Source organism: Abramis brama, assembly GCF_963993115.1.
Source record: "Abramis brama genome assembly, chromosome: 19".
Taxonomy (NCBI): domain Eukaryota; kingdom Metazoa; phylum Chordata; class Actinopteri; order Cypriniformes; family Leuciscidae; genus Abramis; species Abramis brama.
Genome location: NC_139981.1, coordinates 20,258,953 through 20,277,393, shown reverse-complemented (window position 1 = coordinate 20,277,393; position 18,441 = coordinate 20,258,953). Strand labels below are relative to the sequence as shown.

Genomic DNA, 18,441 nt, shown 5'->3' with positions numbered 1-18,441 from the left:
CATTTTATGGATAAAAATAAATAAATAAAATAAGCTGTCTGATTCTGCTCCGGATGCCTTCAGAAATATAATCAACCTTCATTTTTTCTGACTTTCGTCAAGTCACATGAAACCTTTAGCCCACAATAAAAACTCGCACAGCCTGAATTGCAACATTATAATAGGCGGCGCCTGCATAAATAGGCTACAGTGGCAATGAGGACTGACATCTCAAAGTAGCCTACATCAGGTGTGATCGGGATCGGATCTCTGCTGTTGATCTGACAAACCACAGAGGACAGTCGAAGTTCATCTGGTGTGATTCAGGGACTTAGAGGATTCACCTGTTACCAACGGCCGTGGATCGGGATATGAACCTAAAATTGTTCTCCCTGTCTCTCCTTCTTTTTGAAGCCTCCTGTTTCAGTGAGTATTTTTAAATTATTAAAACTATGATGAAAGGGATCTTTACGAGGCCAATCAAAACTACATATTTCCAGAATTTCTATTCAAAACCGGTCCTTGCTGCAATCGGGTCCGGCTATGTTAAATGATTGAAAATGGTTAAACCGTTTCAGTAACATTCCAGTTACTAGAAATTCAAGTTTTAAGGAACAGAATATGATAATAAAAACGGGATTTAAATAAAGGAAATATAAACACATGCTGTTTTTATAGGCCTACTGATTTTTAATTGCACTTTAAATTCTTTAAAATGTAATTGAATCCTTAGAGAACTAATAGATCTATTACTGGACTGATCGTGAGACTATTCAATATTCATATCAGCTTATAAATAAAGATTTCCTTCCTTCCTTGTTCTGGCTGTTTTGTAAAGTGTAGGTGGTGTTGGGGCTTATTATTACTTGTGTTCAAAAGAAAAACTTGTATCTAGAAGTCTAGAAGATGTGGTTTCTTCAAAATAATCTCACGCCCGTTTATTTGGTTTCTCACCCGAGGCAAAAACAAACAAACAAACAAACAAAAAAAAAACATTACAGCTTCAACAGTCCACTGTTGCTCACAACTTAAAGGCATAACAAATCTGTAATAAATTGTTAAGTAATATACAAAAATACTATTTTAATATGTCAGAGAATATCTTTATTATTTTTTTATTTTTAGAAGAGGAAATGTTGTGATATTTTTACCGAAATAATCATCTCATCAACCATAAATGCAGCTTTCTGTAAATCCTTTTGGGAAGTCAAGATCTGCCAACAAAATCATACTGCAAGTAATGATTGATTGTGAAACTCAAATGCTGATATATTTTCTCCTTCACTTTCTAGCTGAGTTTGAGATTACTGTGCCCAGAGGTCCTGTCACTGGGTTTTACGGAGAGGCGCTGATCCTCCCCTGCACCTTCCCTGTGGACTCGTGGGATCTGAGTAGCACTGTTATTACCTGGCAGCGTAAACTGGACGTTGTTCACAGCTTCTACTACAGTCGGGACCAGCTCGACCGTCAGAATCCTCATTATGGAAAACGCACCAGCCTGTTCATCCAGGAGATGGCAACAGGAAACGCATCACTCAAACTGGACAGAGTCACTCTGCAGGACGCCGGTGTTTACACCTGCTCCATCAGCACAAACACTGGCAGCCAGAAGAAGAGCTTTAAAGTGAATATTGCAGGTAACAACAACATGGACTGATGTTCATAGAAAATCATGTGAATCAATGCAAGGTCTCACAATGTGATTGAAACAGTCTTGTGATTTAATGTCTGTGTTGTTTTTCAGCGTTCTACTCTGAACCTCGTCTGCAGTTCTCCATGTTAACTGATGGACTCAACCTGCTAGTGACATCAGATGGGGGTTACCCTTCTCCTAAACTGCAGTGGCTGATGGAAAACTCAGACATCACCAACCAGACACAAACACACTTTATGCAGGACACACAAACAGGACTTTACATTGTGTCGAGTTGGATAAACCTCACTGAAGTCACAAACTCCTCTCTGACATTTATACTGCACAACAAACCTCTGGGACAAGACATCAGGAGAGAGATCCAGCTGTACTCAGGTGAGGACAGTCAAACACAAGCGCTTTAAAATGCTCTTGGATAATCAATAAAATTTAAGAGACTTAAACTAATTATGTTTAATTTAATTTAATTTTTTTATACAGATAATATAAGGAGAGAAGAACAGTCAGCATACAGATGCCACGGATGCTCCATATTGATCTCTGTTATTCTGCTGCAGATAGTGATGGGTTTATTGTTTGTGTTCATTATAAGAAAAAGAATGGAACAAACCAGACAAAATGGCTTACCTAATGACGTACTCAAGTCTCAAATTTCAGCAAGTTCCTTACCAAGTATGCATCATAATGTGGTTTGACGGAGACATGGAATGTAACTTTAATATGTTTAATGTTCTTATTTTCATCAAACAAACCAGCTTACCATCTGTAATACATACTGCTTGGTTCAAGTCTGAAACTCATAACCTTAATGGAAAAGTTTAGTATGTCCATAATGGTTATTCTGTTACAAAACCATTTCATCTAACAGTAATCATATATGAAACTTAAAGAGTGTATGTGATTTGCAGACAATAGCATTATATTTATTTTTTACATTGTATGTTATTTCATAAACTTGGCAGCTTTTAACAAACAGTAAATAGTTTATTAGTAACAAGACATTGACTATGTAACATTTCAGTCCATCATTCTAGTGATCTGTATAACAGATAATTGTATTGCCTCTCCCTGCCGAAATGACCAGATCTACTTAGGTGCTTTTTTTGTATTACTGTTATTTGCGTGTACACTGCGTGGATGTTGAGTTTGTGCACTGAAATATTGCATTGTATCCATAAATGCTTTTTCATTTTTACCCGATGGCAGTAAATCAAGAAAGATTTTGTTACACTATTTATTGAACCCATGCTTTACACAAATGTATATGTGTTTTTATATTGTGATTTTTTTTTACTGTGAACTACATTGTATTTAGGACTGTGTGAAACAGAATATTATTCTTGCACACCTATAATAGGTATTACACTGTGTAAGAAAACACTACACATGCAGTGATCAAGAAAAAATAAAATATTTCCATAGTATCTCATCAGTGTTTAATATTGTTTCATAAATCATGACTGTATTAATAAATATTGTATTTATCCTATAGAAAACAATTGTAGAAATAGTTTGAATACTATAAAAGCCAGATGTGTTTACATGACAGTCATGTGGGAAAGAATGGGATTTTAGCTGAAGTTGCTTGAGGTTGGCATCTACACTGATACTTAGTTACTCTTTTGGTTCACATGGCTTTCAACATGTTCTCTTGATAAAAATGAGGTAAAAACAATGAATAAACCAACCTTACAAAGAAAGTAGGCTATAGTGAATTAATGAAGTAACTGTGGCGAAAGTGTTGCAGGAAGAGAAAAGGAAGGAGAGCACCTGCAAATGAGGTCATCGGTTAAAACTGTATAAGAGTCGGAGTTGCAAGTGAGATGGTCAGGTCCTGCAGGCATCTCGGCTTTGTCCAATAAAGTCTTATTTTGACTTCTGGAACTCTGCCTATTGAGCTTCATTGGCAAGAAAGGAAAGCCTTTTCTCGACGAAAGTACTTGACAGTCTATGTAGGACATTTTCTTTTCTTTTCTTTTTCAAAATGACATCTGCTAGTTCTAAATAAAAACCACACAATCAGAAGGAATTGTATTCCAGGAACAATGGATATATCAGAGAATGTGTTGCATATATCCTCAACCAGTTCTTTCCTACAGAGATTACGATACATGAAAAGACTAGTGTGGGTGGGAAACACAATATGTCTTTTAAATTCTCAACGGTTAAATTCAATTCACATTTACTAAACTGTCACGATATGCTGTTCCATCAGAATGAAAATATTTAGCCTGACTTTGCCCTGAAGCCTTGCAATATACAGACCGCAAGATCAAACATGTGCAAGACTTGTGACAATATTAGTAGAAGTTCTTCATACTGTCTGAAAAGATCACAATTAACAGGATGTTCGGATTCAAGCATTGAAATGGCTTTTTTTGAACATGATGAACAAAAGGGCATTATAATGGAAACCAGAAAACCATGTGACAAAAGTAATTTAACATCCCTCAGTTCACAGCTTATCGGTCAAAAACGAGACTTTCATGAAATACTAGTTTTAATTATTAAGCTTTATGTGATTCTTTGGTTTATTCATCAAAACAAACAAAAATACATGCATTTAATCATAATAATCATCTGAGTCTTGCTTAAGATCTAGTTTCGTCACAAGACCCTGCTCCACCAGCTCATCAGATCCAACCTGAAACTCTGACGTCTCTTCAAACGATGGAATTAAAAGGAAAGCTGAACCTTCCTGCATATTTTCCGAAGAATTTTCACCTTCCTTAAACTTTTCCTCTGAAATAAAGGATCGCAGAAACACCTCATGGCGTTGCCAGTCACCCAGTGCTGATTCATTCATTGTGGAACGCTGCTCCATGGATTTATTGACCATCATAACTGATGTCTTCATGGAAACTCCTACTCTCTGAACTTTCTTTGGCCAGTAACTCAGACCCTTATTCATATCCTGCATCTTCCTCTCTCCAGACCAGCCCGAGGATTCAACCTCAAACTGCTCCATGGAGTCTAAATCTGGCCTATCAGATCCCACAAAGCTCTTACTGATAGCCATCAAAATTTCCACCTCCCCATGTTTATCTTCCTCATTCTCTTCCCTTTCCTCCTCCATGAGTTTCACTGTGCTGGAGTGAGACTCATGCGGTCTCTTAGCATGGTCCTCCTCAGAAGAAATCAGGGTAACAGAGGCAACAAAGTCCTCGTGCGTGTAGGACCGCTGGGGCTCTTTGGCCAGTTTGGCTTCAAACCAGATGGCGTCATCAATTCTAGAAGTCATTAGAGTGGAGGCAGAAGGCAGAGTTGGCAGAGTTGAGAGAGGAGATGTGTCAGAGAAGAGTAGTTGATCACTGCTTACGAACCCTGATGCACAGAAAAAAAGAGAGGAGAAGTCAATGCTTTTATTTTCTCAATGACTTTTATTACACAGCACAAAAAGGCTGTCATTTCCTGTGTACTAATTTAACAAGTTAACCTTAAACCTAAAAACCCAACATTTTACAAGTTTTAGAGCTACAACCTTGGACCTATAATAAATGTATGAAATGGTGAATAATTTGAGACCAAAATAGTACAATTAAAGGAAGCAAATAGAAAAGGTCAGCTCATGATATCTACATAAATAAATTCTAACAAAAGATATTAAGATTGAACTGTCATTGTCAATCAAAATCAGTGTCGTTATTGTTAACTAAAACTGAAACTAATTGAAAGAAAGCTCAAATAAAATAAAATAAAATATAAATATTAGATGGAAAAACTTAAATAAAAAAACATGATTTTTTTTTTTAAAGGTTGCCTAGACTGAAATAAATACATTGAGGTTGAAGTACTAAAATTACTAAACCTGAAAAAAAATGAATAAAGCTAAGACATTTAACAAACAAACAAACAAATACAATTAATAATGGAAAAAACAATATTAGTACAACAATATTAGTACAACTTAAACAAAAATTAATGAAAACTGAAAATATAAAAATAAAGCTAATTCAAAATATCAAAAAAACTTGAAATATTAATAAGCAGAGCACAAGAAAAAGTTGGTAGTGATTGTATTGTTATCACTTTCTTTCTCTTTGCTCTTCTTTCTTAGTACTGTTTAATTATTGCTGTATTTTATATATACAAATATTACCGATTACTATATATATATATATATATATATATATATATATATATATATATATATATATATATATATATATATATATATATATATATATATATATATATATATATATATATATATATATATATATATATATATATCTAACGTTGGCCACAATTATTGAGACCCCAATAAATTCTTATGAGTAAAATATCTCTGAAGTATATTCCCACTTATATTAAAGGTTTTTTTTTTTTTTTTACCAGGGTGACTAAGAGCATGAAATTGTCCAGCCATGACTTCCTGTTACAGATGAGGTTAAATATGAGTAAACACAAAGGCCAAATTCCCTTAATCATCCATCACAATGAGTAAAACCGGATTCTGTGGTCAGATGAAACTCAAAATGTTGTGGGCCTTTTTTTTGCTGGAGCTCCTAGACATCTTGTTCAGATACATGGTATCATGGATTCTAGCAAACACCAACAGATCAAAAAAAATCAAATAAAAATAAAAACCTGACTGCTTCGGCTAGAAAACTGGGCTGTGTAATGGGCCGTGGTTGGATCTTCCATCGGGACAACGGTCCAAAACAAACATCAAAATCAACACAATAATGTGTCACAGTGCACAAAATGAAGCTTCTGCCATGGCCGTCCCAGTCTCCTGACCTGAACCCTAGAAAATTAGTGGAGTGATTGAACTGAAGGGAAGAGCAACATGGAGCTGGAAATATGAAGGATCTGGAGAGATTCTGTCTGAAGGATTCTGTAAACCCCCCCCCCCCCCCCACCAAAGTAATGTGAATATACGAGTTTTTACTGTTTTTTTTAGCGTATGAATACTCAGATTGATTATTTATGTTCATGGTTATGCTTTTTATATACTTACCTTCATGAATTTTTCGTTTGGTTTTAGTCTGATTGCAGACAGAGTCACAGCAGTCACAGACAGAATCTTGCCCAAACACAGAGATCCATCTGATCCATCCAATTTAGTGATGTGGAATGGAATGGTAGTGTTAAAAGAGTGATTCATGATCTTTATAACACTGAGACAGATGTTAAGTCTTGTTAACCTTTTGTCTGGGTGGCTGTAAAAACATGACTTCTGCATTGGACCAGGACCTCCCCCCGACACAGAGAGCTCACAATGGAGTGAGACCTAGAGCAAATCGACACAACAAAAGCACACAATGAACACATCATAATGCACACTAAAGCATTATTTTGTCTTCAAAATGTTTCACTGGCGGTGGCACACCTGGGCATTTGGAGCCTCAGTGAATTGGAAAGCACCAAATGAGAACTGAACAACATTGTCCGCACTGGAGAACCAGAATCTTGAAGCACCTGGATTTATCCGGCTCTCCCGTAAACACCTGGATGTGTGTGTGAGAAAGTTTTGCGTTGGATAAATCTTCCACAAAGCTAGCGTTCAGCTCCACTCACCCGTAATTGTCTATGATGCTGTATTTGGTGTCTTGACTCAAGGTGTTAACGGTAGCCACATAACAGCTGTTGATAAAAAGCTTGACCCCAGGGTAATGATGTCGAGTGGAGATCTGCACGTTCACATTCTGACCCAGCAGGTACACAGCAGACCTGACTGGAGAAGACCAGGAGTCTACAGCACAGGCAAACACACATCAAGCAAACATTTGATAAGACCATCAGCATCCTTTTACAATCACCATGAAAGAGAAGTTTACAGATTAAATCAGGGTTAGATTAAAAACATCTGGGGTTATGCCTGTGCAAGTAATGGAATGTAAAAAAAAATGCTGCTAAATAAGCTCTGCTGGTAACAGTTTGAAGACAATCTTTTTGAGCATGTTAGTTAAGCATGTTTATAGCTCAATTATACAAAATATTTGACTTTTTAATCACTAAAAAGTCTTAGGCACGTTAGTATTTTCACCAGAAAAAAATGGTTTTAGACCAGTTATTTATATATTTTGCTGTCGTGCCAGTAGGAAATATCAGTTTACATTTCCAAATATTCCTTTTGCCATTAATTGTAAAAATAAGTTTTTGTATGCACAAGGAGTCCTACAACACCTGATCTTACCATCAACAAATCCGTCTCTGATTACATGAAGAAACACCGAAGAACTGCGGAAATATTTCCAAGAAGAAACCCGGCTGCAAAGCTATCGGCTGTTGTCAGACTCCTTGTGCATACAAAAATCTTACTGGATTATTACAATTAATGGCAAAATAATTTTTTTGAAAATGTAAACTGATAGTTCCTACTGACACACTACAGCAAAATATATAAGTAACTGGCTAAAAAACATTTTTTTCTGGTGAAAATACTAACGTGCCTAAGACTTTTGCACAGTACTGTATGTATGTATGCATGTATATGTATATATTTTTATCAAGCTTGTATATTTTAGTTCAGTAATTTCACTTAAATGGCAATGAAAATTACCTATGAATTGTCATTTAAGTAAAATTACTGAACTCAAATATACAAGCTTGATAAAAATGATCATTCTAGAAGAACATTGTCTATGATGTATAAAAAATCATATATATAGATATATATATATATAAAATGGTAAAACTTTCAAGAAAAAAAACCCCTCTGTATTGAAGATATTTGATGTTTCTCTGTGATGAAAAATGTGATATAAGCTGTTAATGCATAATGATAATGTGTTCCTTTTCCTTTCTTTTTAAACAAAACAAACAAAAATTGCTCACCGTCCATCAGCTGAATCTGAAAGTCACCAGATCGGCTCCTGATGACTTTACGCAATAGTGTTCGCCACGTTGGGCTCATGGTCAGACTGTGCACATGATGGTTCCTAAATAACAAACAACAACACAACAGTGTTTCTCCTCGTCCTGGACTGGAATGAAAAACATAGTCATAAAAGATTATGAAATTACTAAATTTGTCATCTTACAATCAACAAAATGTTTTCTTGTTTACAGTTTTTCCTCGATTGCTTAAACACATTTCTTGAAACTATGCCTCGTATTCTCAAAACTGTAAACACAAATCCATAACGTCTCACCCAATTCCCCAAACATCCTATTTTCAGGTCAAAATGAAGCTCTAGACTCAAAACCATTCACTCTTGCTGAAAAACCAAACTTTGCCCTCAGACAGGACACACAAGCCCTCAAAACCACACACACTACAACATAGTCTAAAACACTGGTGCAATAAATTCAAAACAACATTTCCAAAACTGGTAAGTTATGTGGATACATTTTTATGTATCCATCTAATTTTTATTCATTTATGTACTACACACACACACACAAAAAAAATTTTTTGTTGCCCATTTTACTTTTTTTATTTTTATTTTTTATTATTCTCTCCTCTACATTTTTTGTATATTTACTTAAGATGTGTGTGACCATCATATGACAGTAAAAGAGCACACACAAACCTTATTCTAATATGGAATTGTATTGGAATGGTAAAGAGTGTTGGTACGTGACAGGAGGGCCTCCACTCAAAGATACAATATGATGAACAAGTCTAAGAATGTTCCACATATGGTTGAAATGCCATCATTTGCCTAGAAAGATAACATTCAGGGAGTCAAGACTATAAAGGAGAAAGGATGCCCTCCCTTCACTGTCACACTCTGTGCCACTCTGTGTGACTGTACGACTGCTGGACTTTTCTTGCAAGAAAATACACCTCATCAAAGACTATTGGAAATGTTTGTCTCTTATTCAGTGATAGAATTTTGTTTGCCACCACACCTCCCTGAAGGTTCTCGAGGCGACGGTAAAGCGACTCAAATTTGGCCTTACTCGTAGGCCAGCCTCCCTCATAGTCATACCATTGACAAAGAAATGGGCAACTAGAGTGGCTTGAATTTCATCTGAGACTGCTCGTCTTCTTGCCCTTGCCCTTGCTCCTCCTCCTCGATCTCTTCCTTCATGTCTATCTACTGAAGGATGTGATTGATGTGTGTTCAATTTTGACTCTTAGTGTTTCCACCTGGGTAATTGTGTGCTAACTGAGCTGAAGCTGTGCTGACTTGAGTGAACAATATTGAATGCTAGTGCTTTCTAAATGACAACATGGTCTAGGCAATGAGAAATGAAGGGATTTGTGTGTAGAGGTTTGCAGTGACAGTTCAACAAATCTGACTCATGTGTCAAAACAGGGAATAGTGTTTATAGTTTAGTGAAATGAGTGTGCTTTTTGATAAATGGCATTATGGTTTTGAAATTTTAGTTCAAAAGCCTGGTTGTAGTGTTTAAGCAATCGAGAAAAACTGTAATTCATGAAAACAAATGTTAATGTAACACTTATGCAGAACCAGTTGAACAAAAAACTTCTTATAACGTCAAATTTAACAATAAAATAAACAGAACCTAAAAGTGTCATGGTTTCTGTTCGATTCTGTTAACTCTTACGAGCCTCTGTTGGTCATCAAGAGTCTGCCTGTGGTTACAACTGCTTTCAATTAGCATCATAATTAAGACGTTCGAGTTTTGAAAGTGCTTGATTTTAATTGTTTTCAAGATTTGAAAATGTGTTTGCATTTTCAATACCAATGTCTTCTTTGCTGCTGACCTTCAATGATTTTACCAAATTTAACCATATAGATACATACATACTTTAGTTAAATGTCTCATCTATTTAATTTTTATTGATAAATTTAGGGTTTAACTTTCTTTTATTGCGTTCTTGCATGTTGCGTCCTCTAATCTTTTTGCCTGGCACATTTAGATTCAAATTTCATATTAATTTTGCTCTTTGTGTAATATATATATATCGTTTTTATTTTATTTTTTATATCAGTTATATCACAGTACACACAATATATGTGTGTGTACTGTGTATAATTATTTTGTATATATAAATACACGCATGTATGTATTTAAGGAAATATTTGTATGTATATACATTACATATATACATATTTATACATAATTTATATTATATATAAATATTTATACATATATAATTATTTTATAAATAGTGTTATAAATATTTAATATATAAATAATTTTTTTCTTAAACATATACATGCATATGTGTGTATTTATATATACAAAATAATGATAAAAAAAGTGAAAGTGCAGGAAAAGTGCTTGAATTTTGCTCTTAAAACTGTAGGACTACAGTACAAACCCTATCGTGTGTTTTTTTTTAAATGTTTAAAATGCATGATTAAGAGGTTTAGGAATATATTAGGCCATCTACATTTAATACTACTATTTCTACATTGATTATTGTATATTTATTTAAAAAATAATAATAATTTGATAATATAGCCCAATTATTTGAACTCTTTAAAGAATAATAGTAAAACTGGCAAGGGATCTCTTAGTAAGAAAAAAATAATACTTAGAACTGATTCTTATTCAAAACCGGATAAATAAAAATTATAATAAAATAAAAATGTAAATAGTAATTAGTCAAATAATTTTTTTTTTTTAAAAATTGGTAAAATAAACAGAACTGAAATGCTTCATAATGTTCCATTACTTTTTAATGAACCGACTCAAAACCAAAACACGACCTTATATTACCTTTTATATCGACACTCCACGCCCACATTCACTCGGTTTCGGTGTGAGAGTGGCACGTAGTGTAGGACATACTTGTACACTACCTGTTCAGGAAACACCTTTCATTTGGAAATGAGTCATGTCATTATTAGGCAATGATGACAGACAACAGAGATTTCTAGATTCTTTTGAAATGACGATGACGATGACGATGACAATCACCTGTTGTTCACCCTGACAGTCCGTGAGCGCGTATATGAAGAGCAAGTCTTTATGCGGCTCTACGACCCCGTTGCTTTTGCAGGTTTCTCCGAGCGTCAGCTCCTCTGCGGCGGCCGAGAACCCGTAAAAAACCGTCTTCACCCTTAAGACGAAACTGCTGCTCGTGCAAGTCACAGACACGTCCGGGAGGCGGGTGAATTTGGGAAGGTAATCTGGGCCAGGTGGGATCCTCCTCGCAGGTGTCCGGCCCCGGATCCGCAGGACAGGCACCGATCTCTGGCGCGTCAAGTCCGGCGTGTTTGTGGACGGATTGCTCACGACAAGTTTCCAAGGGTGTTTCTCGCGTGCTGTTCGTGGGCGATCGACTCTCTCATCTGATAAAGATAAAGATAAGCCACTATTCAACAATGCTGGTCTGGAGAAAATGACAAGAATCGAACCTAGAACTAGGCGAGTGATGCTGTGTGTCACTTTCATATCAATTATCTAGAAGTCAATTTTGCTTTTGCTTTACGTATCCTTTATCCGACAGGTGGAAACTAGACAATCAAAAAGGCCCTTTGAGGAAGGTTCATTTGGTAATCATCAGATGTGATTGGTCATTTATAATTGATTTCCGCTCGCACTGTGCAGCATTGTCAACTAGATTTTTTATTCAAAAAATAAATAAAAATAATAATAATTGAAAGCCTTTTATTAATCATATTGCGTAGTTGTGCATGGAGTCAATTGTTTTATTTGTGATGATAACAGAATGAAAAATGGCAAATTGAGCAGACATAATTTTTGGCCATGTTGTCACACCAAGAAAATTGGTTAATATTTAAAATACACACATATTTAATAAGCACAATATAAATACACAACAATGTCATGTCAGTACGTTTATAAACCAATGTATAGACATATTATTTTACATTTTGTAGTTGTGTAATGTGTTTGTGGTTTTGACAAAAAAAAAAAAAAAATCTCCCAATAAATACTTTGTCTAGACACTTTGTGCTGCTGAACAAAGATTTTTGCATTTCATCTCAGCATTTAGAGAAGTAAACTGCAGGTCTATAATATTAGACAGACATTTAGCACATGACCCATTTAGCACATGACCCATCTACCACATCCCTCTAGATCCGAGCACGAATGAAAACCTTACAGCACCATCTTTAAATCCAGTCACTATCCACAGTCTGTGAAACAGCCAAAACTGCTTCTTTATGTGCACAACGTTTTTACCACAGAAATAAAACACAAACATGTACAGAAATACTTCATTTCATGCAGGAAAAAAAGACTGCACCAATGGACAATAAAACATTTAATCTAAAGTCTATTAGGTCAGTTAGTGGCTCTTTGGCACAGCTGCAGATTCAGGTGATTGACATTATTATGAGCTGTGACTGTGACTAGAAGTTTACTTGTGCTAAACACTATAATCTCATTTGATCAAGTTTCAGAAAATCTCAATATAAGGCACTATAAATAAATACAGAACCATAAAAAATAAAGTGTCATCTTCCTCAGCCTAATAAACTGCCCTACACAAGCACAATGAGTGTTATTTAAATGGAAAGATTTTTTTTTGTTGTTCTGTTATAAATATTTTACCCCCAGTGCAAAAACAATTTTCACCAACAATTCTTCACCACACTGAGGAAATATGTCCTCAAAAGACATTTCCTTTACATTCAAAAACCAAAATATGAATCAAATGAGATACAAAGAGTTGCAACAAAATGTATTAGTAGATGGTAGATTTGAACCTCATATTTATTTTACAAGTCTCCCTTTGTTGGCCAAGGAGATCTGTAACTGTTACTGAAAGCAGCAAATAGTTGTTATGATTGTATAAATAAGTAGCTGTCATAACAGCAGTGCAGATATATAAGGCTTCCCCTCCATCCTTCATTGGTCCTGTTAACCAGCTAAGTGAGGAAAGTTCTGTCTCAGAAAGCTCAGCTGTTAGATTTCCCTCATCGCAGTGGTTAAGATGTATTTTGGCACCCTTTGTAGGGCAGAGCAGGAACAGTCACGCTAGTGTTTCATGCTTCAGGCTTCAATCTCTCCATCTCAGACTCTTGTTCTTCACTCCTGCAAGGTAAATAAAAATACTAGGTATCAATTGCTGGCATGACTTAAGTAGCATTCATGACTTTTTTTTCTCAGTATAAAAAAATACAGATAGAATCATAAGTGTATATGTCCTACAGCAATAGCAACTGGAGCAGTTTGCTGTTTTTCTCCCTGCGTTCTTCATTGATGGGATATGTTTTAAAGATGAGCAGCCCCAGAGCTATAAGTGCCACAGGAGCAGCCGACACCAACATCTTCAATGTCAGATTCACCGAATCGGACTGAACACAAACTCCCGTCTCATAACCTGCAAAGCTAAAGAGATGGAGAGCAAAAGAACCTAAATATGAGCAGATGAAATGTGAAGGCCAGATTGTAAACCCAGATCACAAACTCATGAAAGGGCTTTTTAATACAGACGCAAAAAGGACGAGCTACCTTAATGATAGTGTTGATACTCCAAGCGACACTCCAGAGGCGAATTTGGTGAAGAAAACGTAGAAGGAGTAGAAAATGGCCTCATGGCCTTGAGAGGTAGGATTCTGGACTTTAAAATCATCTACCACATCTGGAAGCATTGACCTGAAACAGAAGCACATTTATGTCTGAAATTGTAAACTTGGTATTTAATGCTTACATTCACTCGCTCTCTCTCAAAGTGGTCCACAGGATCAGACGTGCTAGTTTCCTAGATTCACGAGTTGATAAAACTATCAACAACTTCATATGACTTTACTCAGGGATTGTATATAATTTACTCCTGTGACTGAAAGGAACACATGAAAACAACTGTACTGCTTCATATGTATGTCTTTCCTGTCACTTAAATGTATATGAAGAGTTCAGATGCAAAAGCCTCTAAGTGCCATCTGAAATTTTCTTATAGAATGATCATTTTTATCAAGCTCGTATATTTAAGTTCAGTAATTTCACTTAAATGACAATTAATAGGTAATCTTCATTGCCATTTAAGTGAAATTATTGAATTTAAATATACGAGCTTGATAAAAATGATCATTCTAGAAGAAAATTTCAGATGGCATTTAGAGGCTTTTGCATCTGACCTCTTCATATGTGAAAAATATATATTAATTTGTTTTCATGAATGTTCATTTTGTGTTGAACAAAGTTTGTTTTTAAACATAAATATTAAACATTTTCCTGACTGACTTTTGAATACCATACAGAAAATGTGAATAATTTCCAGCCAAGATTTAATTTAGACGTTTATTCATATTTAAACACTGATCAGCGAACATAAACAGAAGCTCAACCGAACCTGCTTGATGCGCGAGAATGAACCTCATTGGTTTTGCTGAAGCTCAAACATTCTGCGTAACACAAGAATGAATCTCATTGGTTCTCGCACAAGCGAACATGCCTGAGCTTCCGTTTACCACAACTGATGTGTGAGTTGATGAATGTTTATACGTGAATAAAAGTAAATTAAATCTGTTCATCATATAAAGTGATTGTGTCTCTTCAGAAAATTTGGACTAAACAGCTCAATTCATATTGACAACTACGATTACGATCTCTTTATGAACTATCCAGTGAAGCATCAAAGTGTCAGTTGTCAATGGAGGGACTGAAAACTCTCAGATTTCATCAAAAATATCTAAATTTGTGTTCCGAAGATAAACGAAAGTCTTACGGATTTAGAACGACAAGGGTGAGTAATTAATGACAGAATTACATTTTTTTGGATGAACTATCCCTTTATATATTTTTTACCAGCCATTAAACTGTTTATGCAAAAACAGGTTATGACACCAACATTTTAGATACCAGTGAAATTTCAAAATTCTCCATTCCCATTTCAATACCACAGCTAAAACTACTAGCCTAACTACGGTAATATAAATTTAAATCATTATTAAAAGGGTGGTTGATTATGATTTCACTTTTCTAACTTTAGTTAGTGTGTAATGTTGCTGTTTGAGCATAAACAACATCTGCAAAGTTACGACGCTCAAAGTTCAAAGCAAAGGGAGATATTTGCTTTTAAAGAAATTGCTTTTTAAGGACTACAACAAACGGCTGGTACAGACTACACAACATTCCTAAAATTTACATAAACCCCGCCCCCAGAACACGATTTATAGATTATCAAGACAGAATATGCTAATCAATGACTAGAAGATAACTACACATTAGCTAAAGAAATTCATCAACTAACCATTCAGAAACATCCTGTTGCTTCTACAGGTTGTCACTTCTTGAGTCTCTCCATCATTGTCTGACTCCGGTTTGAACATAAAAGGCTAAAAGTTTTTGAAATTTTCAGTGCATGTCTGTGTGAGTGTAAGCTGTTGAGGCTCCGCCCCCTGTGCCGGGAGCAGCAGCTCATTTGCATTTAAAGTAACAGACACAAAATGGTGCATTTTTACTCACCCTCAAAAATTGACAATTTTAACATGCTATATATCTGTGAGGTATTTTGAGCTAAAACTTCACATACACACTCTGGGGGTATCAGAGATTTATTTTACATCTTCTGAAAAGGGCATTATACCACCCCTTTAAAAGACAAGTAACGGTAGTTTTCAAGTAGAGACACTGAAGACTATCCACAGTGTTATTTTACATTTGATTACTTTATTCAACTTTATTCAATGTATAAATTTAACAGATTAATCCTTATTAAACTTACCATGTAAAATGTGACCCTGGATCATAAAACCAGTCACAAGTCGCACGGGTATATTTGTGGCAATAGCCAACAATACATTGTATGGGTCAAAATTAACGCTTTTTCTTTTATGCCAAAAATCTTTAGGATATTAAGTAAAGATCATGTTCCATGAAGATATTTTGTAAATTTCCTACCGTAAATATATAAAACATTTATTTTTGTGAGTGAATGCAGCAAAATTGCGAACATAAATGGACAACTTGAAAGACGATTTTCTCAATGTTTCGATTTTTTTGACCCTCAAATTCCAGATTTTCAAATATCTCGGCCAAATACTGTCATATCCTAACAAACCATACATCAATGGAAAGCTTATTTATTCAGCTTCTATGTGATCTATAAATCTCAATTTAAAAAAAAATGACCCATGTGACTGGTTTTGTGGTCCAGGGTCACAAATTAACATTAAAACCCAGACAGCAGCAGAAATATTAGGCTGCTGTCACTTTAAGACTAATGCATGGATCCAATAATACTTATAGTACACGTGCCTTTTCTTTCTCGACTGATTTTACATTCACTTAAGCAATAACTGACAGTTTACTATGATACTCGCATAGACAGGCATTTTTTGACACAATTTTGCACGAATTTGTCCGTTCAAACGCAAGAAGACGTGAAAGAGAGCTCAGAATTTGCGCGCTGTCTGAGACGCAGTTTTCAGGGATCTGCTTCGGATGTGTGCGCACACTAAACTTCCCACACAGTGCGTGAGTAACGAAATGAGCTCTCTTTTGCATCATCTTGCGCTTGAAAATTTAAATTGGCAAGGCTTAAACTTTCATGACGATGCAACACTGTCCCGTCAACTGTCCAGAGCGTCGTTCACGTTTATTCACGTTAGTGTTGTCAAAACATTGCACTGTTAGAATTCATAAAAATTTACCGGGATACTGGCAATTGACACAGTTTAATTTACTTACCAATGACGATTTTTACTCACATTTAGCTTGGCGAGTGCTAATTTTAGGCCCTGCATGTAAATATTCCCCAATGATTCAGTTGTTTTTAAACAAGTCATATTTCTAATGGCCTTTTGTTATAATGCTTCCTTTTAATATCAACTAGCAAACATCCTGAAATACACCTCTGTCACCTTTCTCTTTGACTACAGAACAACTTATGTTAACACATGCCGAACCTACCTATATCTCTCTCTTCTGTTCATTACTATAGATTATATAGATTTAAAAAAAAAAAATACTCTGAAAATATTCAGTTCTGTTCTGAAACTTAATGTTCAACAAAACTTAACTCACCAGGGCAGGAGGAAGGCCACTGCCACACTGGCACCAGCTGCGATGGATACGATGTAGGACACGATGAGACTACTCTTTACACACACCACCAGGATCATGAAGGGCACCGCCCACTAAAAACACACACACACACACACAAGATTAATCATCACTGCCATCGCACACATCTCTCACTAACGTAACAGGACAATCAGATACCCACTGTGATGCCGATGTATACAGCAGTCTTTTTCCCAAATCGGCATAGGAACCACTGCCACATGGGAATGGTAATAGTGGCAGACAGCTGGGAAGACAAATTGCACAAACATTTATTTACGACTGACCACTACAAACCCTCATTACCATGTTATGCAAGAGTCAGATAATAGTGTGCATCAGCACACACTCCTGAAGTTAAAAAGTCTTTTCATCTGTTGCCTCAAAGTCATGCTGCTTTTTTAACTAGAAAAGCATGTCTTTCATCACTATGGAGACTGCTAACCTCATCTAAACCCGAGAGTGCTCTTATAACACGAAACCAAACAATTTAGAAGCGTACAAAAACACTTATTCAAGTGGTCGGTTGAAAACACTCTCACCATGATGACCAGTAAGATGTTCTGAAAATCCTCTCTGAATCCCAGCGTGTACTTGATGAACAAAGCAAAATTTCCCTCCAGCAGCTGAGAAAGAAAAAAACAGACAGACCAACTGAGATTCCTTCAAACGATTGATGATTATTGTCCATACAGTGTCTTCATTTCAAACCTAACTTCAATCTCAAACCAATTCTGAACTTCACTTTTGACCGCAGACCTGTCCTAATGCTGACTGTGATTCTAAACCTAATCTCTTGCATGGCAGCGTCTCTCTCTGTCTCTCTCTCTCTCTCTGTGGCTCTCTTTGTTTTAACACACATAGCCCATCTCTGTAACAGAGCTGTGACGTGGTCAGTTCCAGAAACTGCTTTCACTTAAACATACTATCACAGACATTCATGGCCTGAGAATTTG

General features: G+C 35.8%; 3 protein-coding genes across 3 annotated transcripts in view; 1 reads left to right on the top strand and 2 right to left on the bottom strand.

Moving 5' to 3' along the window:
- Positions 1-204: 204 nt before the first annotated feature.
- On the top strand, positions 205-3,333 carry LOC311069620 (programmed cell death 1 ligand 1-like). Its single transcript, XM_084092903.1, has 4 exons — positions 205-405; positions 1,272-1,616; positions 1,724-2,008; positions 2,114-3,333. The coding sequence occupies exons 1-4, from the start codon at positions 351-353 to the stop codon at positions 2,326-2,328; spliced, it is 900 nt and encodes a 299-aa protein (XP_083949029.1). The 5' UTR covers positions 205-350; the 3' UTR covers positions 2,329-3,333.
- Positions 3,334-4,196: 863 nt separating this feature from the next.
- On the bottom strand, positions 4,197-12,106 carry LOC311069481 (uncharacterized protein; the record flags this gene model as incomplete). The annotated part of the gene is made up of 5 exons (XM_084092660.1): positions 11,222-12,106; positions 8,417-8,520; positions 7,157-7,331; positions 6,784-6,869; positions 4,197-4,957 (listed from the first exon to the last, which is right to left on the bottom strand). The coding sequence occupies exons 2-5, from the start codon at positions 8,493-8,495 to the stop codon at positions 4,197-4,199; spliced, it is 1,101 nt and encodes a 366-aa protein (XP_083948786.1). The 5' UTR covers positions 8,496-8,520; positions 11,222-12,106.
- A 268-nt stretch (positions 12,107-12,374) lies between these two features.
- Positions 12,375-18,441, bottom strand: part of mfsd2aa (MFSD2 lysolipid transporter A, lysophospholipid a) — a 28,320-nt gene continuing 22,253 nt past the window's right edge. Inside the window, exons 9-14 of the mRNA XM_084092815.1 lie at positions 18,028-18,111; positions 17,649-17,732; positions 17,447-17,559; positions 13,931-14,074; positions 13,628-13,807; positions 12,375-13,510 (exon numbers count right to left, since the gene is read on the bottom strand). Of these exons, the coding sequence (XP_083948941.1) occupies positions 13,462-13,510; positions 13,628-13,807; positions 13,931-14,074; positions 17,447-17,559; positions 17,649-17,732; positions 18,028-18,111 (654 nt within the window). The 3' untranslated portion in view covers positions 12,375-13,461. The remainder of the gene's footprint in view (positions 13,511-13,627; positions 13,808-13,930; positions 14,075-17,446; positions 17,560-17,648; positions 17,733-18,027; positions 18,112-18,441) is intronic.